General features: G+C 37.0%; 1 protein-coding gene and 2 long non-coding RNA genes across 3 annotated transcripts in view; 1 reads left to right on the forward strand and 2 right to left on the reverse strand.

Moving 5' to 3' along the window:
• Positions 1-1,658: 1,658 nt before the first annotated feature.
• On the reverse strand, positions 1,659-8,064 carry LOC307169401. The gene is made up of 5 exons (XR_013823112.1): positions 7,984-8,064; positions 7,666-7,868; positions 6,051-6,091; positions 5,641-5,961; positions 1,659-4,611 (listed from the first exon to the last, which is right to left on the reverse strand). It is a non-coding gene; the product is annotated as an uncharacterized lncRNA (long non-coding RNA).
• Positions 8,065-11,957: 3,893 nt separating this feature from the next.
• The window catches only part of LOC307169413, a 93,529-nt gene continuing 77,504 nt past the window's right edge, over positions 11,958-27,982 (reverse strand). The window contains exons 2-3 of the long non-coding RNA XR_013823126.1: positions 13,095-13,129; positions 11,958-12,215 (exon numbers count right to left, since the gene is read on the reverse strand). This is a non-coding gene — a long non-coding RNA (uncharacterized lncRNA). The remainder of the gene's footprint in view (positions 12,216-13,094; positions 13,130-27,982) is intronic.
• LOC307169383 (uncharacterized protein) lies at positions 21,080-27,855 on the forward strand. Its single transcript, XM_079889999.1, has 4 exons — positions 21,080-21,621; positions 23,406-23,446; positions 23,523-23,849; positions 27,087-27,855. The coding sequence occupies exons 1-4, from the start codon at positions 21,575-21,577 to the stop codon at positions 27,308-27,310; spliced, it is 639 nt and encodes a 212-aa protein (XP_079746125.1). The 5' UTR covers positions 21,080-21,574; the 3' UTR covers positions 27,311-27,855.

Here is a 27,982-nt window from a genome sequence, read left to right on the forward strand (position 1 = left end):
ACAAATTTAGATCTGGTTAATGATATTTGGGACAACAATGGAACAAAAGTTGCACATACCTGCACGTATGCCAGTTTTCAGTGAAATAAAGGGAAGGTATGTGAATAACAAAAGGCTGCAGTGGGCTATAAACACTTGAAGCATAATTGAAGATGATCCATGTTGATCATTCTAGCGTCTACTACTCCATTTAAAATGGAAGCATAGACATTACTGGTGTCTGGCATATAAGAAGCAATCAGAGGCGGTTAAAGGGAAATTGTGGCACTGTTTTTTTTTTTTTTTTTTTTACTGAATGGTGCATTATCCTTGTGTAATAGTAATAGTGCAAAATCTAAAATCTATGTAGATTATACCGCCCTTCCACCCCCAGGGGCCCAGAAATGGCCCCCAGAAGAGCAAAAAAAAAAAACGTTTAGTGTATCAAAGAGAAAATCAGCAGGACGACTGCTTATGCTATGTTTAATAAATAATGTTGGGCACAGTTTTCAGATAAAAAGCTGGCATAAAGGTTTTTTAAAAGAGCTCACAGTAAAAATTTAAATTTTCAAGTGATCCTGATGACCTTAACTGGTTGCTTCAGGTGTGTTTGATTAGGGTTGGAGATGAACTGTGCAGGACAGTCGATCGGCAGGAGCAGGATTGGGCACCCCTTAGTTAACTGATATGTGGGCTTTTTTTATGAATAAAAGTAAGTCTTTAATTGCAAGCAATAATAATATTGTAACAGTTTTACAGTTACATTTGTCCCATTAGCTATCTATACATGCAATATTTAATCCTGTCACTAGGGGCACTTTAGCCAGTGAGATGCCTAACATAAAAAGGATAAGAGAACAAGTATGAGGTAGGATGGATGTGTTAACTAGTGATGATGAAATTAAGCTTTGTGAAGCACTGGGGCTTTCCCCCTCGACTGTATTGTAAAATGGTTCATTACTCGAAGCTTTTCAACAAGTTGCACACTAACAACATATTGTGGTCAAAAGGTGGAAAAGCTGCCTTTCTGTCCCAGAAGACTTTTTTCATTTTTTTTTTTTTTTCATTTTAATAAATCACTTTGTGCACTGTAAACCACAAAGCAATACAATTCATCCTCATAATCCATGTTTTAGTGTTGATGTAGTTCTTATACAATGTATGAACAAACAACTGTATGAATACATTCCACTAGAAACAAACCTTGTTGTATTATTTTAATTTAATACTGTGAAGCTGCTTTGATACAATCTGTATTGTGAAAAGCGCTATACAAATATACTTGACTTGACTTGACTTGAATTAATTTATGAAAAAAATAAAATAATAAATGGGACTAATTCACTTGTACAGAAACAATTCTTATGAATCTGCTTTGATCTACAAATGCAGCCTTATTCACATAAACTTTAGCCTCAATCCTAATCTTACGAGTTCATAGGCAAGACTCATGTAGGCATATATAACCAAAATAAATAAAAATTGTTGTGGAATGGTGAAGTGCTTGTGAACCGGGTAGCTGACATTTTATTTTGTGGGTAATTTAATCAATTAAAGTTTTTTATTAAGGAACAGGACTTGTTCAAAAGTGTAAGGGCTAAGTCTATTTCTACTAGGCCTACTACCGAAGGGCATGACACTCGAAAACTGCTCAAGGGGTTTGCGCTATTTTTGAATCTGAATATGAAGCAGTCACGTGACTGTGTGTGGAAACGAAGCTTCGGACGTCACAGATCACGTGGTTATGGCAAAACGAATCAAGCTTTGATACACTGCTTCAGTGTGTGATGTTTTTTTTTTTTGATACAAGCTTCGAATCCTCTGTGCCCAACGTCACATCACTTGTATTTTTGGCCCTGATTTGAGGAACCTGAGGTATAGGGTGCTTTCACACCTGCCTCATTTAGTTCGGTTGAATTGCACTAGAGTTTCTTTTCCCCATTGGTGCGGTTCGTTTGGGCAGGTGTGAATGCGGCAATCACACTCAGGTGCGCACCAAAAGCGGACCAAACAAGCGTTTCCACATCAACACTCTCCTTTTTACACAAACGAACCGCTCCAGTGTTCGTTTCAAAGCGTACCGAGACCACCTCTTCCAGGAGGTCTCGGTACACTTTGAAACGAACTCTGGAGCGGTTCGTTTGTGTAAAAAGGAGAGTGTTGATGTGGAAACTCTGAGCATCAGGATGTTTGTCATACACACACATGAGAAAAGCCCAATCCCATGTGTTTATTGTAATGTTCTGGTGCTGAGATACAGCTGGGCCCTTAGAGAACATTCAAACCCTCACTAGTCCCTCAAAGAGTCCCAGTGCACTGCCCAAAACACACCAAGCGTCAGGAAGGGGTTAGTTGTGATGAGGAGACACTGGCGTTCAGATACTGTGGGTGATTCTCTTTCGTTATTTGTGAACCCTCACGTCTCAGCTCCACTCACTTAGGATGTGAGGGAAGGAAAGTTTAACTATGATAATGGCCTCATGAATGCATAAAATTGAATGTAGAATTTCCTCGCTCATGATTTCTCAGGAACACCTGTGTATCTTCACTCATGATTCCTCAGGAATCTTCCTCGCTCCTCATCCCTCACGGTGCAATAAGAGAACAGAGATTTCCTTCAAGATGGCAGAGTACGATCGGTTTCCGGGTCACAGGTTGGAGGACGTAGGAACGAGGAAACATCAATTTGAGTATTGAGAAGCACCCTGACTTTGGTCTAAATGTGTTAGCTAAATTAAACTCATATACCACTGATGTGCTGTTTTTTTTGTTTTTGTTTGTTTAAACCAGAAACCACATTTCTGCTTTCTCACTTTTGATAAAAGCATCAGCCAAATGAATAAATGTAAATGCAAAACATTAGGTTTTAGTAAAAAGTATAAGATTATAAATATCCAAACAACTTTGACAGACGCATTATTTCATCAAAATAATTTATCGGGTCTTGATCATAATAAGATCATGCAAATACAATGAAACTATGCTCCTTGTTTCCTCTGTTTAAACATGAGAATATGTTAAACACTTCACAGTTCCTGCAAATAAAACAATATTTTCAAGATGAAAGTTTACATAATTGTTAAGGCAGCAACATATTAACAGACTCACTTGTCTTTTAACCAGAAATGTAACTTTTCAAGATCTCATTCTGTTAATAAGAATTCAGTGCATAAGGCAAGAATATAACAGCACAAAAGTTGTGGCAGCAAAAGGGAAACACCACCTCCTCCACTGTTTTTAGCGCTAAAGCTCATGCAATTGCTACCGGTACACCAAGCTTTACCGTTGTGTCATGTACAGAGCCGCCTTAACCTAAGGTTAGGCCCCGGGGCTGAGAGGTTTTGTAGGCCCCCCATCACCTCGATTTATAGAGTCTCATTTTTAAAAAGTGTAATATCTAGGTAATCTACATCACAAAATGCATTTGTTTCTTTCGAGACCTACAACAGTGAGTTTTCCCTCTTTGAGGCAGAAAACACCATAATATTGTTATTAACATATCACTGAGCCCACTTGAGCATAAACACAAGACACTTTATTTAACAACCACACACAGCAACTAAATTTCAACTTTATGCAAATGAGAAGCGATTTTTGCAAGCGACAACCAATAGGAAAGAAGCCTTTCAGTGGATCTCAGCTCCCGTCACCGTCTCGAGTGCAGTGCAGGCAAGACAGAAGAGTTCGAGGGCGATTTCACTGTTTTATATGATTTGACTGTAACTAACCACAAACATGGATATAATAAAATGATGCATGGAAAAGAAACTGTCGACAGTCTCAGTGAGTTTAATTCATACATTTATAGTTCGAGTGTTATAGTTTTATGATGCAAGTTTAGCACTCCTGCAGTTCATTTTGCAGTTTCCCCTGCATTATGTTCACTATTAGGGACAAGAAAATGTATTATTTGTCAAATTCGGATGACGTTTTAGTAATTTATGACAGTATGAGTGAGTTTAATTTGTAGATTGATCAATCGTTAATCTAGTAGCCTAAATTATTTAATCCAACACTGCTGTGTGGTAATATAAAAACACTCTCTCAACAGCATACTGGTTCTTTTGAGCCTAATTCCTAGTCAAATTAAAATAATATAGTTGTATCACTTGTGATGGTCATAGAGTGCTCATAGAGATGCTCTATGTTTTGTATAGATGTGGCCAGACGAGCAGTCTACCAATAACATTAGAGCGACAGCACTACTACCAACGCCCACAAGCGACTTCACAGTATAGAGACTAGCGATATACAGCGACAAAATCTGGCAAGTTACAAAACAATATGACCTTTTCAGCTCATCATGAACCTGAACTTGGGAGGCCCCTGGGCTTCAGCCCAGATAAGCCTTAATGCGGCCGTGGTCATGTACCAAATGCTTTATCATTATTATCAGTTATTATGGATTCATGTTCAACCTCATAAGCGTCTGAACCCATGCCATGTCTGTCTGCCCTACGACTGCTTGAGGATTTTTTCTCAAGTAAACAATGACAATGACTATAACTATAACTATAATTAGAGATGCAATGCCAACCCAGAGCCAAGGCGATGATGTTTCCACACTGTCTGGTTCTGTTTCTCCTTGGTTTTCTTGTTCAGTCGATATGGTTTCTTTTCCTGCTGCCGATTCTGCAACAAAAAAGTTTAACAGGAATCTTTACCTCACTGTGATAAAGATAACAGACCAGTCTATAATTTATATACAGCATTTGAAACATCACTAGCGGACTTCAAATATGGGATCAACTTCTTGCCTTATATAGATTTCAAAGCAAACAACTTTAAAAGTGACACATTATGGCCATTTTCACAAGCTGCAGTATAAATCTTTGGTTCCCCAGAATGTGTCTGTGAAATTTCAGCTCAAAATACCCCCAGATCATTTATTAAAGCTTGTCAAAGTTGCCGCTTTTTGGGTGTGTGTGTGTGTGTGTGTGTCCCTTTAAATGCAAATGAGCTGCGGCTCCCTGCCTCCGCTCAGAAGATGATCGATCCGAGCTTCGGATACTCTGGCAATAACACGTGAATAAACCAACGCGCACGACCGTCATTTTTGCCGCGCGCACCTTTGCGCTCGTGCGGATGCGTCGAGTATAACACGTGAATAATCTCACTCATCAAAAATCTCAGAAATAACCAGTACTGGAGTGCAGCCTTATCGAGAGACTCAGAATGAGGTTCAACTTTTAGACTGCCTGGATGTTTCTGAATGGTTAGTGGATGTAGTGTGTGTTACATTGATTTATCTCATCGACTTGCATACGTTATTTTTAACTTTTACACAAGTTGACACAGTTCCCTGAGGTATTTATAAGACAGCTGTAAGAAAAAAAAAAAATCTTTTTTTTTTTTTTTTGTCAACTTTTGCCATTGTGTTAGAACCGGTTACACTGTTGAAAACCAAACGTCCAGATTAAGGGGCGGGAATATTATAATAATATCCTCTTCCTACATCAGAAAGGGAAGGAATCTGATCGGCTTATTTTTTTGACATGCTTGCAGAGAAAGGCTGACCAAAACAAAGTTTCTGGGTTGTCACTTTTTATGTTTTCTGGGTTGGTAGATGCACAGGGGACCCAAATATAGCACTTAAAAACAGATTTGCGTGATATGTCCCCTTTAATTAAATAAAAAACTTCATGCAATAGTTTCACACACCCTTAATGATCAGCTTGACAGTAGGATGTTCAGATGAGTGTGTGATGTAGCAGGTGTATTTTCCTCCATCAGCGTATTGAAGATTGTTGAGTTTGATGGAGAAGTTTCCTCTATCATATTCCTCTGGAAAAGTTTCAATTCTGTTTTTATACTCTGGATCCTGTTTCTCTACTGAATTACTGCTGGGAATTATATCATACACAATCTTGCTGCCATTGTGTCTCCAAAACACATCTTGAAGTTTATGATCATGTTCAGTGGAAGAACACGGCAGGAGAACAGAACCACCAATAACAGCCTCTACTGTTTCCTGCAGACACACTGAAACAACACAAACTTTAATTGTAAATGTACTGTAACAGTCAGTAGCATTAATTTATCTTTCAAATGTAGTTTTTTTAAGTGCTTACCTTTGTTTATCAGCACCGCAAACACACAGATGAAGCCGCAACTGCAGAAACAGAAAAAAACACGTTTATTTAACTTCCTTTAGTTCAACTTGAATAGTACAGTACAAACACTAAAGTCATGAGTTTGATTCACACATAACACACATAATAAAGGTAAGATGGTAAGATAGGATAGTGTGTCCCTCCCATACTTAGTTTTATTACTGATGTCACTAAATTAATCTCTAAATATGTTACAAACTGGCAGTAAATGTTTTTAAGGGGGCAACTTTACCCTTCTGACCCTATTGATAAAACCTTGAATTCACTACAAATAAAACTACTATCAAATAAAACTACCCGCATATGTACCAAAACAAAAAAGATGTGCTAATGCTAACTGCTCTTAATCAAAATAATAGTTACAGCAGATAAACTATGCATACAAACTTTATAATCATTAATTAACCAATTCATGTTTAATGTTTTAACAACACTTAAAATATTTCCTTTTTAATTCTAGTTTAAATAAAGCATTTCACAACCAAAACACGAAGACGAGCAACAAGCTACATCAGGCCTTCACTGCTGAGAAGTACATGTGTGTGCAAACAGCGTTTCATTCTGCATTCAGCAAACATACCTGATTATCATGGTGGACCAATATTATCAAAATCTGTTTTATTTGACTTTATTGCATAAAAATACTTTTTTAAATTAGGGTGAAGTACTACTTTTTCAACAGAAACTATCGTAACTCTTCAGCTTCCGTACGCCAAGTGTTCTGCGCATGACATCAGACGTAAGATGACATCAGACGTAAGTGACATCAACAGAATCACGTGAATGATCAGACATACACAGATATCCGTTCATCTTAAATTTACTTCGGTTGGCTATAATCAAGACTCCTGATCTTCTGCTAAATTTCCACCATTATTAATATCATAATGTTTCTGATCTTAGTCATTGAATCTCTAATCATCTGTCTGTCATATTCACACTTTAATTAATCAATAAAAGGTATGACAAAAGCTTTTTATTTTATCTTTATCGTTTATTTTATTTTAAAAGCATGTTATTTATCATTTTCATTGGTTAGACTAGACTGTAAAAAAAATCTCTTTAAATTTCCAATAAAAAATGGCAGCTGTGGTTAACAGAAATTTTCCATAAGAAAATACAGCGACAATTTTCCAGTTTAACAGGATGCCAACCTTATATTTCATTAAGTTATACAATGTTAATAATACCTACTTTAACTTTAAAAATGTGCCTTTACTTTAAAATGTACCAATAACCACCATAATAATACATGTGGCAAAATAGAAATGGCCTATTAATAAAACATGGTTAATACTTGGTGTACAGTAATATATGTAATATAGACGGTGCACAGGGTCAAACACTAATACAAAACACCATCAGGGTAACACACAACACTAAAATAATGCAATAAACATTTATTAAATTACATCAAATGTCACTCCGAAAAATAATCAAGTTTGATGTATAATAATAAAAATAAGCTGGTCTTTTCAGCAGGATACTGTACTCGTCCTTCTGTCTGATGTGACGTTTGATCCAGTATTAGTGAAATGAACAGCAGTAAATGAGTAAATGTTCTCAGACTTACATGAGTATCTGAGTGAAGCTTCTTTCTTAAACTCCTCTGAGAAAACACTGTGTTCTGGATCCTGAAACATTTCTCTGAATGATGTCTCATATATTCCTGCTGTCACTGAGTCTTTAATACACACTCGTGTCTTGACTTTAGTTTATTATCTCTGTAACAGCAGGACAAGAACGCAGAGCTTCCAGCAACATCCTCATTCTGACCTACAGAAGAAAAAGAAAGAGAGAGAATTGAATTTAACAAGGAAATACAGCCTGACTTTTAAAAATGGTTTTCAAAAATGAATTAACATAATAATCTTCTACAACCAGATATTACCTGTTTCTTTTTCAAATCTGATCTCAGTCCAGAAAGATCTTCCTCACAGTTCCTCTCTCCTGTTTTCATCCTGATAGACTGAACAAGCTCTGAGAGACTGAGGCTGATATTCTCTGATGAACTGATGGGAGGAGGAAGAGACTGATGGGAGGAGGAAGAGACTGATGGGAGGAGGAAGAGACTGATGGGAGGAGAGAGAGACTGATGGGAGGAGGAAGAGACTGATGGGAGGAGGAAGAGACTGATGGGAGGAGAGAGAGACTGATGGGAGGAGGAAGAGACTGATGGGAGGAGGAAGAGACTGATGGGAGGAGGAAGAGTCTGATGGGAGGAGAAAGAGACTGATGGGAGGAGGAAGAGACTGATGGGAGGAGGAAAAGACTGATGGGAGGAGAAAGAGACTGATGGGAGGAGGAAGAGACTGACGAAGAGGCTGATGGGAGGAGGAAGAGACTGATGGGAGGAGGAAGAGTCTGATGGGAGGAGAAAGAGACTGATGGGAGGAGAAAGAGACTGATGGGAGGAGGAAAAGACTGATGGGAGGAGAAAGAGACTGATGGGAGGAGGAAGAGACTGATGGGAGGAGGAGGAGTCTGATGGGAGGAGAAAGAGTCTGATGGGAGGAGGAAGAAACTGATGGGAGGAGGAAGAGACTGATGGGAGGAGGAAGAGACTGATGGGAGGAGGAAGAGACTGATGGGAGGAGGAAGAGACTGAGGCTGATGGGAGGAGAAACTAAAGTACAAGTAGTATGTTTTGTTTATTCATCTAACTAAAGAGAGAGAAAGCAAAAGCTCACAGTCTTGAAATGAATTTGTCTTTCAAACTTTGTTAATAAACTTACAGTATCAGCCCATCTCTCATGTTCTCTACAGATTTCTGGTGCTGAGATCCATCTGGAGCCTCCAGGAGCCATCAAACACCATGTAGGTTCAGTTACAAGCTGCTTGTTTTAATTGAACCTTTTTTTAAATTCATTGGCACACGTACATTACATTTATTCTTTACATTATTAAAATGTTAATAGATTCAAGATTCAAGTGGCTTTATTGTAATGGTAAAAGCTTTACATTGCCATACATATTACACAAAAAAAAAAAAAAAAAAAAGGATAAAATAATAACAATGAGACAGAAAAGGCACAAAAGTACACAATGATTTTTGTTGTTATGTAAATGTTATTCAGTGTTGATGTTATTGTTCTCTTTCGTCATGGTCTCCAGGTTTGCATTTCTCTTCTTATTGAAATATTCTTCTGTATTGTATGTATTAGCATTTTGTTTTGTTTGTAGCATATTGTTCTGTATATTTTGTTAGTATGTGGACAAAAGCTTTTGATGCCTATAATCATCACACTCTTTCTGAAATAGCCTACACACAGGCATTAGTTTGACTGTCCTTCAAGAGGTTTGACCTGATGCCTTTATCTGATGTGTTTCATTCAGTTCTGCTTGATGTGTAAAACTTAACACAGCTCTTCACATCACGTTCAGACACAATAAATGTAATATGTTTCCTCTGCTGCCCTCAAGAGGCTGCAATTGTTATTTGTCCACCACATAAACCATCAAGGAGCCACCAAACACCATGTCAGGACATTTTGAGAATTTGTTTAAGCTCTGTTCACTTTATTCTCTTAATTAATTTCCTATCATTATCTGTGACAAGGCCAAACATTTGCAGTTTTCAGCACACAAGTAAGAATTAGCCTGGGATCAGTGTATTGTCAGCAACAACTCTCATTGTGGGAGACGGGGGCTGGGTCCGAAACCGCATTCTTCCCTACAATATAGTAGGGAAAAACAGTAGGCGAGTGAATAAGTATGTCAGAATCCTTAGTAACCATAAAAGAGTAGGCAAGAATTACCTGGGTGACGTACTAATTCTCGCTAGATTCGGACGTGCGTATACTTTTAGTGCGTTCGAATATCCCTACTTACCTACTATATTCACCTTATTCCGGAAGTAGCACTGGGTGGCGCCATCCGCGTAATCTCACTTCCTGGTTTAGCTACTTAGCGCTTTGTTTGCCCTGGTCCAATCTGTTATCTGTCTTAGTTTAATTTAATTGCCTTCCAATTTAAAGAAATTAGAGATGGCCAGTGTTAACTGTGCAGTCCGTGGCTGCCAGCTGGAGAAAGATAAAAGTAATTAGTATAGTCAGAAACACTCAAAATTTAAATGTAACAGACTAATGATGCAGCAGACAGTGTGAAATAAGAGAGCGCTGTAGCTACATTTTTTACATTTATGCTTTACTGTTCTCAGTATGATATTGATATAAGTAGATAGACTATAATATTATAGCCAAATGCGTTGGCCTATGGTTATTAACAACTGCTGCAACGTACTAAAGTACATTTCACTTTAAGCTTCCCACACGGAAAGAACCTATATAAACATATATGTTTTAATATAGGTTTTGATATAGGTTTTTAATATATGTGACATATATAAAATTGGCCGTTTTCCTATATTATATGTACATATATGCACCTATATGTACTTATATGTTCACCTATATATGCACCTATATGTTCACCTATATATGCAGCACCTATATGTTCACCTATATGTACTTATATGTTCACCTATATATGCACCTATATGTTCACCTATATGCACTTATATGTTCACCTATATATGCACCTATATGTTCACCTATATGTACTTATATGTTCACCTATATATGCACCTATATGTTCACCTATATGTACTTATATGTTCACCTATATATGCACCTATATGTTCACCTATATGTACTTATATGTTCACCTATATATGCACCTATATGTTCACCTATATGCACTTATATGTTCACCTATATATGCACCTATATGTTCACCTATATATGCACCTATATGTTTACCTATATATTACTAAAATTGTTAAAATCCATAGCTACTACACTGTAAAAAAAAAAAAAAAAAGTTTCCAGACAGATTCCATTAAATTACGGCAAATAACCATTTCACAAATTACAGGCAAAAAACGTAAAAATACAGAATTTACTTTACAGTCAAAATTAAATTACAGTATATTACTGTTGATAATGGCTTATTAAACCGTGGAAAAACGGATAAATGACGTCATATTATATATATAAAAAAAACATTTAACTTTCAGGTTAAACTGTAAATTTAGGGTTTTATAAAGTTATTTTATAATAATGCTGTCTATCTACAGTAATTATCTTTTAATATAGTTTTTCTGTGTATAATAACTGTGAAGTTATGTATAAAAATGCAATAAGTACATAAATTCAAATACAAAGTTTGTATATTTACAGTTTTAATTTTTGCATTTCAATTTTAAAACTTTGACCAATCTCTAATTAAGTACTTAATAATGGCAAATGTACAGTCAATTTATGTTAAATTAACTACATGTATAAGTTCAGAATACCTGGACATTTACAGTATTACTCATTAAACAAACACATAACATCAAGATACGTGAATGATAGGAAATACAAGCTTAGTATATAATTTAGAACGTAAAAATATCCACATTAAAAGGCAATTGCCGTATACCTTTATACTCTAATATAACTTATTTTACACATTTACAATTACATTTTATCCAAAGTGACTTCAAAATTAAGAGAACAATAGAAGCAACAAGTGCAGTGACAAGTCCCAGTTAGTGTAGCACAGTACACATAGCAATTATTATTGTTTTGTTTTTTTTAAAACAAAGATTTAGTATTATTGGGTCAAGTGTTTATGAAAAGATGGATCTTTAGCAGTTTCTTGAAAATGTGTTGAGTTGGGCAGGTCATTCCACCAGCAGGGAACAGTCCAGGGAAAGGTCAGTGAAAGTGATTTTGTGTCTTCTTTGGGATGATGGCACCACAAGGTGCCGTTCACTTGCAGAACACAAGCTTCTGGAGACACATAGATCTGAAGCAGTGAGTTTAGGTCTTGCTGCAGCATCTGGATCAGTTGCAGAGGTTTGACTGACACTGGAAGAGCTGCCAGGAGAGCATTACAATAGTCCAGTCTGGATAGAACAAGAGCTTAGACAAGGAGTTGTGTGGCTCCGATAGGAAGGGCCGGATCTTTCTGATGTTGTATAAGGCAAATCAGCAGGATCGCATGGTTTGGGTGAAAGTGAAACCATAAGCAGTTCTGTCTTGGCAAGGATGAGTTGAAGGTGAAGGTCATTCATCCAGCAAGAATTTTCCATCAGGTAGGCCGAGATATGCGAGCAGCAACCGTCAGATCCTCTGGCTGGAATGAAAGGTAGAGATATGTGTCATTAAGTGATAGGAAAACCCATGTTTCTAAATGACAGAGCCTAGTTACAATACAAAAAAAAAATATATATATTATATATATATATAGATGGGTGGAATCTACCGTATTTTTCGGACTATAAGTCGCTCCGGAGTATAAGTCGCATCAGTCAAAAAATGCGTCATGAAGTGGAAAAAAACATATATAAGTCGCACTGGACTATAAGTCGCATTTATTTAGAAATTTATTTCACAAAATCCAAGACCAAGAACAGACATTTAATCAGGAAAGGCAAGTTATTCAACTACACAGTAGCACACAGAACAACAGGCTGACGGTCTGTTAACGCAACACATTAACAGTTATTCAGCTACACAATAGCATAAAGAACATACCTGGGAGGCTGAATAGGCTAAATTAACATAAGCCAGCGAGTCTAACAAGCAAGTTACCAGTAAACAAGTTCACCAAGCTCCCGCAATCTCATTCCACATCATTTTCTTCATCCTTGGTGTCGCTTCTGAACAACTCCGCCACCTAGAGCGCCCTCTCGCGGCTTTAGACGGTAATGTTTTCTCTTGGTTCATCTCAGTCTGAATTAATTTTGATATATAAGTCGCACCTGACTATAAGTCGCAGGACCAGCCAAACTATGAAAAAAAGTGCGACTTATAGTCCGGAAAATACGGTAACACAATTGTGGTCTTACTGTAGCAAAACCAAACCTTGTGCAGTGGCCTCACAAGGATCAAATGAATATTCACATGGGAAAATACAGTATAAAACAAATAAAATTTTCTGCCACTTTTAGTGCAATCATATGGAATCAGAAGACTCGGCCATTACAATATTTTAAATGACTTCTTCCCATACCTTGTTTGCCATGATCATTCTGCTTTCCACTTGACCTGAAATCACAAAAAAAAAAAATAATAATAATAATAATAATAATATATATATATATATATATATATATATATATATATATATATATACACAACTCAGTATTACATTTACACGTCAGAATATGTTCAACTGGGACAATGCAAAACCTCAACTTACTTTAAGCCTAATATATGCACATATATGCATTATATAGCTACATGTTGGCAAGCAGATGCAGCCAGAATATGTAATTTATCATGTGGTGTTCATATTCTAGTCTCATGTGCTTTCCTGTATCATCAAGTACAGTATTTACTGAATTCGTTTTCTTAACGGTCTTGACAGCCATGTTAACCCTTACGAAAATCAACTATGGTTTAACAAAAAAAAAAAAAAAACCTTGGTAACGTTAGGCCTATTTGTAGTATAACTGTGGTTATTAAAAATTTTAATAAAAATCCGCCAAAAACGTGGTTACTATTTTTTAAGAGAAGAGTTTTCAGCTTTCAGACACTAAATGTCCCTAAATGTTTCAAAATGTAAATTGTCCACTAAATGTTTCAAAATGTCCCGCCATTTAAGAGATTGATTTACTGACAGATACTATCGCGTATTAACAAAGATCTTATACACAATTAAACGGACTTTGATATGTATAACAAGTCTACAAAAGCTCGTTTTAGGTCTTTTGAGGTGTGGGTTCAACTAATCTTTCTTAAAACAGATGGAAAATGTAAAGACGCATGCTACATTTTCAGTGTTTTACCTCCAGCTCTCGCCAGTTAACTGAACATCATTTAACATGCTAACGTTAGCTTGAAAACTGTAACGTAAACTTAACACAAATGTAATATAAAATATCGTTCACATGAAGACTCTTACCTCAGCCGGTGATCGGTTGGCATGATGTCCGCTGTGACGAACCAGGCTCACTGAAAAGGGCGTTATTTCCGAAGAATCCAAACTCTAGCATATAGATCAGTGATCCAAACGGACTGGCTGACAACAGGGCTCTTGCTCACGGCTGCTCTCAACGAATACGATTGCTTTGAACCACTGTTAATATCACAATCCACTTCACGAGAGTAGACTGAATTCAAATCTCCCGCTTGCCCTTGATACAGATCCAAAGTCGACTGATGATCAGACAGCTAACCGTTGTGGGCGGGACTAAACAGCGGAAACGTAATGGCGGCGAATTTGAATATGCGTCATCGCGCGCGCACACACACACACAACACACAAAGCCCTGAATGTGCAGCAACGGAGATTTGGAAAATATTAATAAAATTAAATTATGGGAGAATAAGACAATGAAATAATGATCAAAATGAGCATCTGTTTTCAAGACAAGATTAAAAGACTATAGCCTATGCAATAAAAAATAATTCAATACAGGCCTAGCCTATGTAGGCTATGTACATATTATTTAACCTTAAAAAAACTCACTTTAAACCCCCACATGCTTAATAATCTGTAAGGACAACATATTGAATAGATGCAGATTTCTGCAGTTATACCTTCTTTTCTTTGTTTTCTAATTTCACAGAAAAAATCTGTAAAATATTACTTTGTAAAAATACAGACAAGTTCCTTTTAAAAATGTAAAATTTATGTAAAACCAAAATACAAGCAATCACCTGTAAATTTAATAGTGGACCTTTAAATTACAGCAAATATCTGTAAAATAACAGGCATTCACTGTAATGACAAAACGGTGAAATTCTGTAAAAAAATACAGACCATTACCTGTAAAATTACACTTTTTTTTTACAGTGTAGGCAACATAAATAAAAGCCCAAAATGTAGAAATTTACATTATTTATTTACTTAAGAACAATCAAATAGTACAAGAACAAAAAACTGAACAGAAAAATATATATATATATATCTTTTTGATCTTCTCAGCTCTGTGAGCTTCGAATTGATAGATGTGCCTATCTGAGCTAGGCATCATGCATGACAGTTGCCAAAGTGAGATATGAGCTACAAAATGACCAGATCCTGCCATGAGCAGGATCTGGTCATAGGAGACATATCTTGTATGTACATATAGGGCTTATATGTGGATATAGAAGGAGACCTATATGGCCTGTATATGCACATATATGCGCCTCAATTTTGCCTATATGTGGCATATACGCATATATGCAGCATATATATGATCATATATATGCATATATGCTGTATATATGCAGCATATATGTGCATATATGCTGCATATATACAGCATGAATGCACATATATGCTGCATATAGGTTTCATATATGTGCATATATCCACATATAGGTTCTTTCCATGTGGGTTTTGAAACAATGCCACAATCAAATTATTTAATAGCTCTGTCTTTCTAATAGCTATTACTTAGTTATGAAGATGTGCACAAACAAGTAAAGTTTGAAACATTATTACACCACAGTTTGTTTGCTTAATCACCAGATACATTTGCAGTGTATAGCCAACAGATGAGAAAAAAATAGCCACGAACTGGTGTAGAAAGAAAGTAGAGCCTCAACTAGATGAACAAGAGGGTAACGTTAGCTTAGCTAACTGCTAGCTGCAATTTCTTATGGTTTAATCTCTAACACAAGTAATGGCTGTAAAATAAATCCAGCGACTGAATTCTAGAGGACCATAGCTTTCAAACAAGGTATAGCATGTGTATGTGTCCTGTAGTGAGACCATTACAACATTAGATGTTTGTGGCTAATGTAGGCTAAACACTACACATCGGCCGGGCTGCGATCAGACAGGCAGACGGGTCATATAAACACCTAAAAGTCGTTTAAAAATTACCCCGAGAAACAGTGCATTGCTGTTCTGTTGGTACACACGTACATAGCACATTTGGCACAAATTAGCTTATCTTATGTGACATTTTATCAGTGAGACTTCTCTGCAGTTCTCCTCGAAATTGAATGAGGGTCCGCTAAACCGGAAGGTGGTTTACAACGGAAGTACTGGACAGAAGTAAAAGTGGGCGGGGCGGAATAAGGTGAATAGGCTAGTGAAAGGAGCAGTATGTCCAAAACATCAGTATTCATAAAGAGTAGGCGAGAAGTTACCGGATGACCCAGATTCTGAAGCACCCATCGATCGATACTTTTCTATCCCAGAAGGCCACGCGAGATACGTCATAATCGAACATCGCGTTGATCAGCGACGGGTGTTTTCAAACGTGAGTAAACACGGTTCCTTGTGTTAAAATCGCATGTGTTGAACTACTGTAATCTGTTGAATTGTTGAAAGTGTAAAGACGTTAGCCAGGAGAGTGTCTCATGAAGCTGAATGCTGCCATCAAAGGCTTTGAGTACACTACAGAAATGAATAACAAAATCTATGTAAATCTTAAGTTAAGAAATATTGTAATTTCAAACAGAGCTATTACAGCTCTTTTCTGATTCTTGATATCAGCAGGACCCGATGACAGCGGCATTTGTGGTAAAAAGGGGGGGGGGGGGGAACCTGAAATAAAAATATAAAGTAAGATCATTTTGTTACTTCATATACAGAAATCAAATGACATTGTGCTGTTAAAATGAATGCTTTTCTATAATGTTTGTGCATATTTGTAGGATCTGAAATGTCTACAGACTGGTGTGAGCACTGAGGATGAGGAGCACTGAGCTGAATCCTGGATGAGACCCTCCATCACTCCACCGGGCCTTATTGCCTCAGATTGTGATAAACAGCGCAACATGTAACAACCTCCAGCATGATAACAACATGTAACAACCTCCGGCATGATAACAACATGTAACAACCTCCGGCATGATAACAACATGTGACAACCAGCTTGTTTTAACATGTTAAAGGCTCGCTCTACAATGCTTCTCTCACAGGAGTGTTTGATGTTAAGATCGAGTCTCACAGGGTTCTGTACAGGCATGAGGTGATGAGGGAGACGGTGCACTCAGGCAAGCCTAGATGTCCCTTTCCCATCCGTGATCAGATTCCAGTCTGACTGCAACAATGAGGGACATGATGGACAGCAGAGAAAGGTGAAGGTGGGAAAGTTTCTTCTTTCCCCAAAAAGAAAGTAATATCAAGTATTACTATTGGTCAGCATTTATTATTATTATTGTGCATAAGTGTTGGGGTGGGCTAGCAATGCAATTAATTTTGGGGTAATCTTAATTTTTGAGTGATGTTTACATTTTCACAGAATAAAATCAACAGTTTTCTCCACAAAGGCGAGATCTTCGAGCAGCTGCCCGTCTCCTTTGTGCAGACATTACAAACGCTGAGGAAAACCATTCTATGTAGGGCTGTCGAGTTACTGATGTTAGTGCACCTGTCACTCATATCATTTTGTTATTGCAGAACTTATAGTTACATAAAGATCAGGAAAAGATACCTTTGTTGTATCTTTCAACAATAATGACAAAAAAATTAATAAAAAAACAGAAAACATAAATATCATAGGTTTGTGTACATCATAGTATAAGATTATATACACAGAGGAAGAAAGCACAGTGACAAAATATCTTTGAATTATTCATCGTAATACATAAAGAAAATTCAACAAGAAAAAGAGGAAAACAATGGAGATTTAAGTGACTTTTTCTTGTGGGTGAACATTTTTGCATATAAAATGAAGAAATTAACAACATATTCAAGAGATGATGATTTGGGGATTTCTTAATAAAAATGTATATCTTTAAGGATAAAACTGTAGGTTAAAAATATAAGAACTTAAACCAACCCATAATGTATTGGTTATACTACAATCACAAAATAAATAGGCAGCTGTTTCTTCAACAAGACCACAATAAGTTTCATCAATAGATATTTACAGATAGATGAGTAAAACCTGCTGCTCATATAATGTCATACGTCACATGATAACAAAACATGGCAGATGATGTACGGATTGCAAGCAAGGGGGTAATCCAGCATCCGGAAAGCGTACCTTCAAAGGGGGCATCCATTGGCTAAAAAGCCACCACCTGCAGTTAGCATTCCATTGACTCCCATTCATTTTGGCGTCACTTTGACAGCGAATAACTTTACATCTGAGGTGTTTAAAGACACTATTTGTCCATTGTTTATTTCTAAAGAAACAATGTATAAAAGGCTCAATTACCTTGTATCTTACGTTATGGCCCCGGAGAAGAAGTTTTTGTGAAAATAGGGTAACAATTGCGTCATAACCACACGACTCTCTGTCGCACAGTAGAGAGATTACCGTATAGACAGGAGGAGAAATGGACACAGCAACCCCATTGGATTCAACGGAGACAAGTGAAGTCAATTAGAAGCTCTCACTTCCTGATGGCTGAGCGTACTGCGCAGACTCAAACTGAGCTTGACGACGTAGATGTGACGTGAGCAACCCGTCTGTCTTCTAGTAGCTGTGCCAAGAGAAATCTGAATCATTCCCTTCCGAAACTTGCAAAGACGGAGAGCGTGAGTAGGAGGTGTCCATGAGCTAGGAGCAGGAGCAACTTTTTTAATTAAGTATTCTGCTTAATTACTTTGTCATTTGCCTCCACGTCCCCCGATTGCCCGCGAGCTTCTCCTCCTGTCTATACGGTAATCTCTCTACTGTGCGACAGAGAGTCGTGTGGTTATGACGCAATCGTTAGCCTATTTTTACAAAAGCGGCTTCTACGGGGCCATAACGTAAGATACAAGGTAATGGAGCCTTTTATACATTTTTGTGTTTCTTTAGAAATAAATAATGGACCAATGGAGTCTTTAAACACCTCAGATGTAAAGTTATTCACTGTCAAAGTGACGCAAAAATGAATGGGAGTCAATGGCATGCTAGTCTCAGCCTCAGACGTCACGCCCACGGAACGTTGGCTAAACGTCTGATGCATATGGTACACTTAACTGGAAACACTTCAGGAATGTCGAAGTCGTCATCTGATTGGTTGAATTTTATCGGATTTCCGGGGGGCGCGAGTGTCGCGTTTATTTTTGGTCCGCCGGGAAACAAAGCGTAGACGTGTGATTGCGGAAGAAAAACTGTTGTGTTTACATGAGTGACAATGAGCATTTATCAAGATCAGCTAAACGTAGGATTCTCAAAAGTATGCGAGGTTCACGGCATAGACTCTTTAAGAGATGTCCAGGAGTTTTGTTTGAGGCACTTAGTGGTGACAAAAAGAGATATTTTAGCCTGTTTGCCGACGAGATTTGGGAAGAGTATTATTTTCCAAGTCTGGCCGACCCTTTGTCAGCATTTAGAAGGATTCCCAGCAGATCCAATTTTACTAGTTGTGTGTCCCCTCCTATCTATTATGGAAGATCAAGTGAAGTACCTAACTGAGAAGGGGATATCAGCCGCGTTTGCGGGCAAACATGAAACAACAGACGCTGACGCTTGTTTTCTTCTCCTTCTTTGATTTTCTATGCTGACTGACTTGTTGCAACCTGTTGTTGGGGGTGACATTTCCACGCCCCGAAACGTGACGCTGAACGAAACGAACTGTAATTGGTTGTTTGACATGTCGGTCAAACGGCCTTATGGGCGGGCCTTGGCCAAAGAAAGCTGCTATGAATTCCAGACCTTCAGCCGTTAGTCTGAAGGTCTGGCTACGCGAGACTAATGGCATGCTAACAGCAGGTGATGGTCTGCTAATCAATGGCGGCGACCGGGGAAGCTTCGGTTTCCGGCTGATGGATTACCCCCTTGGAAATTATTAGTGATGTGACGTTCAGCACCGAGCTCCGAAACAAGCAAAAAAAAAAAAAATTGATTCATTTTTCTGAGACTTATGGCAGGCGAGCTTCTTACTTTCAATTATATATATTTTTTTTAATTAAATACAGGTTAACTAATTTACATAAAAGGTACTAATATATAAAATAAAAATAAAAGTAAATCAAAACCAATTAATTTACAAGCTTTCATTTTCATGAGGCGCAATGGCAAGGCATCTAACACCGGAGACGTCCTTGGTGAATCAGCGTCTGACTTTGACATTCCTAACAATACTTTTTATAGTCCACACGTCCTCCGCACAGATTCAGTCCTTTACAGACAATCTGTCCAATCCGAAGTCTTGAACTGTCCTCAGTTCTGGAAACCCCTTTACAAACTTCATATATAAAGCTCTTTCCTTTGTTCTCCTTTGCTTGCTGGCTCTGGATCCTCTGCCTTTCTCCTGTGCCTCATGCTCCTCATCAAACGGGTAATGCTTGCATTTTTCTTCTTTCTTTGGCACAGCTCTTTCCAATACATTTTCAATTTCTCTCTACTCTGCCATATGCTTAATAAATGCTTACAACATTTAGTGTGGTATGTTTTCCTCTATAAACCATTTTCTCAATAAATGATTTTACAACAACAGTTGCAATGGTTTTCCTAATAAACCAGTTTCTTAATAAAAATCTTTATAAAACAAGTTGCGGTGTCTTTCTTAATGAATCATTTTCTCAATAAATGACTTTACAACAACAATTGCAGTGTTTTTCCTTATAAACCATTCTCTCAATATATGGTTACAAGGATTATTTTTACAAGTGTTTTACAGTATATAACACTTTCTTAATAAATTGTTTAACAACAACTTGTGGTACCTTTCTTTATAAAACCACTTTCTAATACAGTTACAATTGTGGCTTACTATGACCCATAAGTACTTCATGTACCAAAAGTCATAATTAGAATAGAATAATTGCATATTACACAACAATATATATATATATATATATATATATATATATATATATATATATGAATAAGGCTGCATTTGTTGATCAAAGCAGATTCATAAGAATTGTTTTCTGTACACGTTAATTTGTCCCATTTATTTTTATTTTATTTTTTCATATGTTTAAATTATGTAAGAACTACATCAACACTAACACATGAATTATGTGGATTATTTTATTGCTTTGCGGTTTACAGAGCACAACGTGTTTTATTACATGAAACAATCAAAAAAATGGATGGGTCTTCTGGGACAGAAAGACAGCTTTTCCACCTTTTGACCACAAGATGTCGTAGTTTGCAACCGTTTGCAACGTGTTGAAAACATAGACTGTAGGGTTGAAAAGCTTCGAGTAATGAACCATTTTGCAATTACAGTCGAGGTGGAAAGCCCCGGTGCTTTACAAAGCTTAATTTCACCATCACTAGAAATTACCGTATGGACAGGAGGAGAAGCTCGCAGGCAATCGGGGGACGTGGAGGAAAATAATTAATCAGAATACTTAGCAAAAGTTGCTCCTGCTCCTAGCTCATGGACAGCTCCTACTCACACTCTCCGTCTCTGCAAGTTTCGGAAGGGAATGATTCAGATTTCTCTTGGCACAGCTACTAGAATACTTAAAACTGTCAGACAGGTAGTTGCTTACGTCACATCTACGTAATCAAGCTCAGTTTGAGTCTGCGCAGTACGCTCAGCCATCAGGAAGAGAGTGCTTCTAATTGACTTTTTGTTGCATGAAGAGATCGATCGGGGTCTTGATTTCCTTGATCTGTTGGCGAAAAGAGTAGTATTTCAGAAATATGAATGTATAGCCTACATGAATTATACCGGGGCTCCATGGTCATCATCGGGTATGTTCTGTATAAACTCTGAAAAAATCTGTATTTACAAAATGCATCGTGTCCCGGAAATGCCACAATTCGTAAAATAAGGCCTGTTGTATGCGCTCGTGTTTACATTTGGCCTGGTTTGTTTTGTTCCTCATTTGCTTTATTTAAGATAGAATCAACAGGAAAACCCTTTGTAAGACATTAATATATTAAACATGGATTGATTATTTAATGATTTAACGTTACGGGTTTATCTGCAGGAAAATGTCTGCAACTATTATTTTGCCGCATTCATTAGCAGTTAGCATTTTTGAATTTCAATCTTTTGTGTTCAGGTGCAGCTTTATTTGAAAGTCATTTGATAATGCCTAATCTTACAGTGGATTTATTCAAGTTCTCACCAGTATGGTAATATGGGTAAAGATGCTCTCTTAAGAATATTTACTGCTAAATCATATAAAAAGACGAGTTCAACATTTAACGTTACAGGATGAAGGTGCAACATCCAATACAAAATATTAAGGGAAATTCATGGAAACTAATTTAGTTGTAAATTGATGCATTTGGACTGTTTAGTTGAACAGTGACCTCAATCCACATGAAGTCACCATGAAATCAAAATTGACAATTCTTTTTTTTTTTTTATGGAATATTACAGATATATGTGTGTGTATATATATATATATATATATACATTTATTTGATTTATCCATGCACATCATTATTTATTTATTTATTTAATTCATGTGTTTCATAATTTTTTATCAAAATAACTTCCTCTCTCTTGCATCCACATCTCTTTTCTGATGACGTGTTTAATGACGTGAGGGCGGGTCAACCAAGCCAAAACAAAATCAAGTCCCTCCCTACGTTTTTTTTCTTGTTTGAGAAGCTGTTTCACTCTAATATGCATAACAATAGGGAAGAAAACACTATCGCAACTTCCGTATCATGCCAACTTTAACCTGGATCTCAGTTAGAGAGAGATTCATCTAAATTATACTATATAGGCTAATATCTAGTTATAAAGTTACACAAACAGTCTCTCCTTGTTCATGATTTATGTTTAAAATACATGAAGGGCTGTACTTGTGTCCAATGAGATTTTAGTGTTGGTGCGGCTCCCGGTCAAATCACAGAAATGAAAATCAAGCAATTCACAAAATGTAGTGGACTAGCTCACTGTTTATTGTGTTCATGGTCAGTTATTGTGTTAGTACAAAAACTCTGATTAGAATGAACGACATGACTTGTGTAATATATTGCATCTGCTTAGTTTTGTCTTGTTACTTTTAGTAAAACAAAGTAATTGCAGTCAGTTTAACGTTTTTACAATTTGTATGTTCTCCTTAGTAATTTAAACCTAAAAATAATATTAAATTATGTGTTCCCTCTAATTTGGGACCTTTTCATGTCCCAAATGAAACAAGTTTCGATAGACTTTTCTGAGTGAACACTTCTCAAACAAGAAAAAAAGTATGACGGGACTTGATTTTGTTAATCGCTAATGGATAGGATCATTGGGGTTTGCTATTGGTCGATCTCATGTGGATTGACAGGATCTCCTGCCCTCGCCCCAAAAAACAAGTCATCATGCTTTTAGTTTGCCCATCCGCCTGACTGGCTGTTAGTGTTTAGCACATGTTAGCATGACATCAGAGCAAGTCGGACAGCATTTCTAAGCGACGTGTTCCTCACTGTGATCACTGGGGATTGGTTCATCTTAAACAAGCCTGTTGCTAATATAATGCTGTACTGGTTGAGATTAAAGAAGTTAAAGGAACTTGTTTTTTCTGTTTCTGCAGTTGCGGCTTCATCTGTGTGTTTGCGGTGCTGATAAACAAAGGTGAGCATCTGAACTACACATCAGAAAGATAAATTCAAGCCACAGACTGAGTGTTTAACAGTTTGTGTTGTTTCAGTGTCTCTGCAGGAAACAGTAGAGGCTGTTATTGGTGGTTCTGTTCTCCTGCCGTGTTCTTCCACTGAACATGATCTGAAACCTCAAGATTTTGATGTGTTTTGGAGACACAATGGCAGCGAGATTGTGTATGATATAATCAAGGGTGAAGATTCACCAGAGCGACATCACCCTCGTTACAAGAACAGAGCCGAAACATACCCACATGAGTATCTGAGAGGAAACTTCTCCATCAAACTCAACAATCTCACTCACACTGATGGAGGAAATTACATCTGCCTCATCTCACACTCAGATGAACTTCAGACTGTACAGCTGATCATCCATGGTGTGTAAAAATGCTTGATTCATGTATGAAGTTGGTAGCACTTTAAAATAATGGTCTGTCATTAATAGGAAACAGTGCAAGAAAGTAATGCAGGACAAATGAGTAATTCTACATGAACACTTCAGATACTACTCTGAACTAATATGGAAACAAACTTAACTAATCAGAGTCTATAATTACTGAATGAGATTAGCCTCAATATCAACTAACCATGATGAACTATAAAGAATGACCAATCACAACATTATCGTGTGTCTAAGACAAAATAAATGGTCTTTTAGGCTGTATTCAGAGTAAAAAAGGTGATTAATTATGAATTAGGCCGTGTACACCTGGGTAGGGTTGCACCAGCCGTTCGTAAGTTCTTTCTTAAATTGGAACGTAAAGTCCACACTAGAGGCTTAGTAACTACTAGCTAGTTTGTAACTAACTCTGAACTTTATTCCGTTGCACCATTTGTTCGTAAGGCAGAACGTAGCTAGTAGGTCGTAAGCTCTCCGTAAAGTAATGCGTAGTCGCATAATATGACGTTTAGCCCTGATGATCCAATAGCAGCCTTCAAACACGTGAGCAGATGTTGTGTTGAAATGCTGTGAATTTCAGTTTATCCTTCATTAGTTTGCCTCACGTTACTAACGCTAAAAATAAGTTTCCATTAAATACGATACTTGATCATGAATAGCATAAGTGTTTTTGCGAATGACATTCAGAAACTGTATTTGAAATTAAATTAATAAGGATCAATAAATAAATATTGATACAAAAAACATAAGAAATTACGTTTATTGATTATGACTGATATTTGACATGGACAACATGGACCGATGCACACAGTTAAAGTTAAAGTTTAACACGGTTCGTGTTAAAGATAGCCGCTAACAAAGTAATCTTTTCACATAATGTTCTCTCTCTTAAAATGTAAGCGAGTGTAAATGTCAGCATAATCATATGTCTAAAGAATTGAAGTCTGTCAGGTAAAAGAAGAGCTTATTGATGCAGTTCAGTCTGTCTGATATTTGATTCCAGCCGTTACTCCTGGTCGGAGGCTGCCGTAAATATTTAGTTTATACGTAGAGTTACGCTTCAACTAAGTTTAATGGTGCAACGCAAAAATATTTAGAAGTGCGTAAGTCGTAACTTAGTGTCCATTTACGTCTAAACTAGGCTAAGTTATAACTTACGCACAGCTGGTGCAACCGGCCCCTGGGTAGGATTGTACCAGCCATTCGTAAGTTATTTCTTAAATTGGAACATAAAGTCCACACTGGAGGCTTAGTAGCTTTGTAACTAACTCTGTACTTTAATTGTTCGTAAGGCAGAACATAGCTAGTAGGTCGTAAGCTCTCCATAAAGAAATGTGTAGTCACATAATATGACGTTTACCCTCGATGACCCAATAGCAGCCTTCAAATACGTGAGCAGAAGTTGTTGAAATGCTGTGAATTCCAGTTTATCCTTCATTCTAACTTCTTTTGCCTCACGTTACTAACGCTAAAAATAAGTTTCTATTAAATACGATACTTGATCATAAATAACATAAGTGTTTTTATATGTAAATAACATTAAGAAACTGTATTTGAAATGAAATTAATAAGGATCAATAAATAAATATTGATACAAATAGCATAAGAAATTACGTTCATTGATTGACTGATATTTGTCATGTACAACATGGAGCGATGCACACAGCGGCGCGCTGTTTAGGACGGGTTCGTTTTAAAGAGCCGCTAATAAAGGTAATCTTTTCACATAATGTTCTCTCTCTTAAAATGTAAGCGAGTGTAAATATTAGCATTATTATATATGTCTAAAGAATTGAAGTCAGGTAAAAGAAGAGCTTATTATAGCAGTTCAGTCTGTCTGATATTTTATTCCAACCGTTACTCCTGATCGAAGGCTGCCGTAAATATTTAGTTTATACGTAGAGTTACGCTTCAACTAAGTTTAATGGTGCAACGCAAAAATATTTAGAAGCGCGCAAGTCGTAACTTAGTGTCCATTTACGTCCAAACTAGGCTAAGTTGTAACTTACGCACAGCTGGTGAAATGGCCCCTGGTATCAAGTTGTCTTTTGGTCATTGGATCACAAGTAAACGAGGGCAACACATTCCTGTTCACACCTGGAGTTTTAATCTGAAACGGACGCAAGACTATGTCGAACGCTGTGAGTGTGTGTTAGAAATCAGGAATAGTGAGAGAACATTGTGCTTCACATATCAAACCAAACTTAGGTCTCTAGCCAACAAAGTTTAAAGTCCCCCTGTGGTGAAAATCAAGCTTTTAATGTTGTATATATTTCTATGTGGCGTTTTTAAAGTCAACCCAATTGATGCTGAGTATAGCTCATTAAAACGACAGCGAACCAAAGACCCTCTCAAAACTACACATCAACGTGCTGGCGGGCTTTAGCATATCATTAACTGCTGTGAATCAGGGGAGTCTCGAGAGAAGCCAGGTTACCCCGCTATATTTTTCTATTGATATGAAAATTCGTGTACATTTCGAGTTATTAGCAGGTGAAATATGTATATTACGATGAACTATACCACTGACGTTCTCAGTTGTTCAAAGCGTTTCTAAGGATACTGATTGTTAGAAGACAGTTGCCTGACTCTGAGGTAGTGAATGGGTTTGTGTATCATTAGCAACACATTATTAGCTGTTTGATAATGTAGTCAAACGCATTACCATTCTGATACATAAATTTGTAGATGAGCCTGTATATTGGTGCGTTCAAGTCGTCTCGTAAAGATCGTATTTACGAGTTGATCGCCACCACTATGTCGTAAATACAAGTGGGAAGCTCAGGATTTTCTTTAATGGTTCGGTCAAGTCCTCATGGGAAGGTGAGAAGTCGTGTTTAGGACGGCAGGTGTGTGCAAGTCACTTTCGTCGGACTAAGATGGCAGTGTACTCTAGTTAAACTCTAGTTGTAAATAATGAATAAAAAGGATTGTGCATCAGGTGTGCTTTGCTTTTTTATGTTTTTAATTAATTTATGAAGACACTTTGTATATTATATTGTTATATTATAATGATATCATATTATGTGCAGGCGATTAGCTTACTCCGCTGTAAATAGAAAAGCCTGACAATATCACTGCTAAATACTTAAGTATTGTGGTATTCCACCATGTTTTTCACCGACGCCCCAACTTGTAAAGATTGTATGCTAAAAAAACTAGTTATAGATGAATCTCTTGCCTTTATCACAGTTATGTATTTTGTTTGTTGCAGAATCAACAGCAGGAAAAGAAAGTAAATCCACTGAAAATGAAAACTCAGAAGATGAAACTGGATTGGACAGTGTGGAGACTTCATTTAAACTGTTTTTTATTCCATTAATTGTACTAACAATAAGTATACTGACTATAAGCTGTTTAATTGTATTTTACCTTAGAAGAAAAAAACAACAAGCTCTCTCATTCTCCCCTGTCAGGACTCAATACAAAAAACAGTGATTTAAATGACACGTCAGTCCTAAAAGTTTTGTTAGTTTTTTAGTATTTAGTTAAAGTATTTTACAGCTGTCACTGGGTCTTTCTGGTGCTTTCTGCTTTGAGCTGTTACATTATTGCCTTAAACACTGTTTGTTCTTGAATGAGATCTTCAAACACTGAAACGGGAGCTATTTATTTTAAAGGTAAAGGACCAATGAGTCTGTCAATGTTACTGCCTTTATTCTGAACAAGTGTACTTCATGTTTTGTTGGACAATATTAAATATATTTATTGTAAATTATATTATGCTGTATATTATGTTTAAGTTATGTTATGTTGCCCACAAACCTAATGTCTTGATAACAATTTTATAATGTAAGCCTTGAGCTGCGTTCACACTATCACTAAGCGACTATCGCTGCATGTCGCCAGTGGCGGGCGGTGAGGTCGCTAGCGGGCGTCCCACTACTGGTTGCCTAATGTTTGTGAGTGACATTCACGGATGTTCCATGTTGTAGACAATGAGTCCTGCACAGTTGCTGTCAATAAACATCGTCTTGACTGTTAAATCTGTGTCTGAGTCTACATTCAGTAACTCTGTTTTAATCTTAAGAAATTATCCATAAAGAATATACATTAACAACGTAAATACCAAATGAAGAAAGAACACTTATGGGATGGAGTTGTTCAGTC

Source organism: Squalius cephalus (assembly GCF_949319135.1).
Source record: "Squalius cephalus genome assembly, chromosome: 13".
Taxonomy (NCBI): Eukaryota; Metazoa; Chordata; class Actinopteri; order Cypriniformes; family Leuciscidae; genus Squalius; species Squalius cephalus.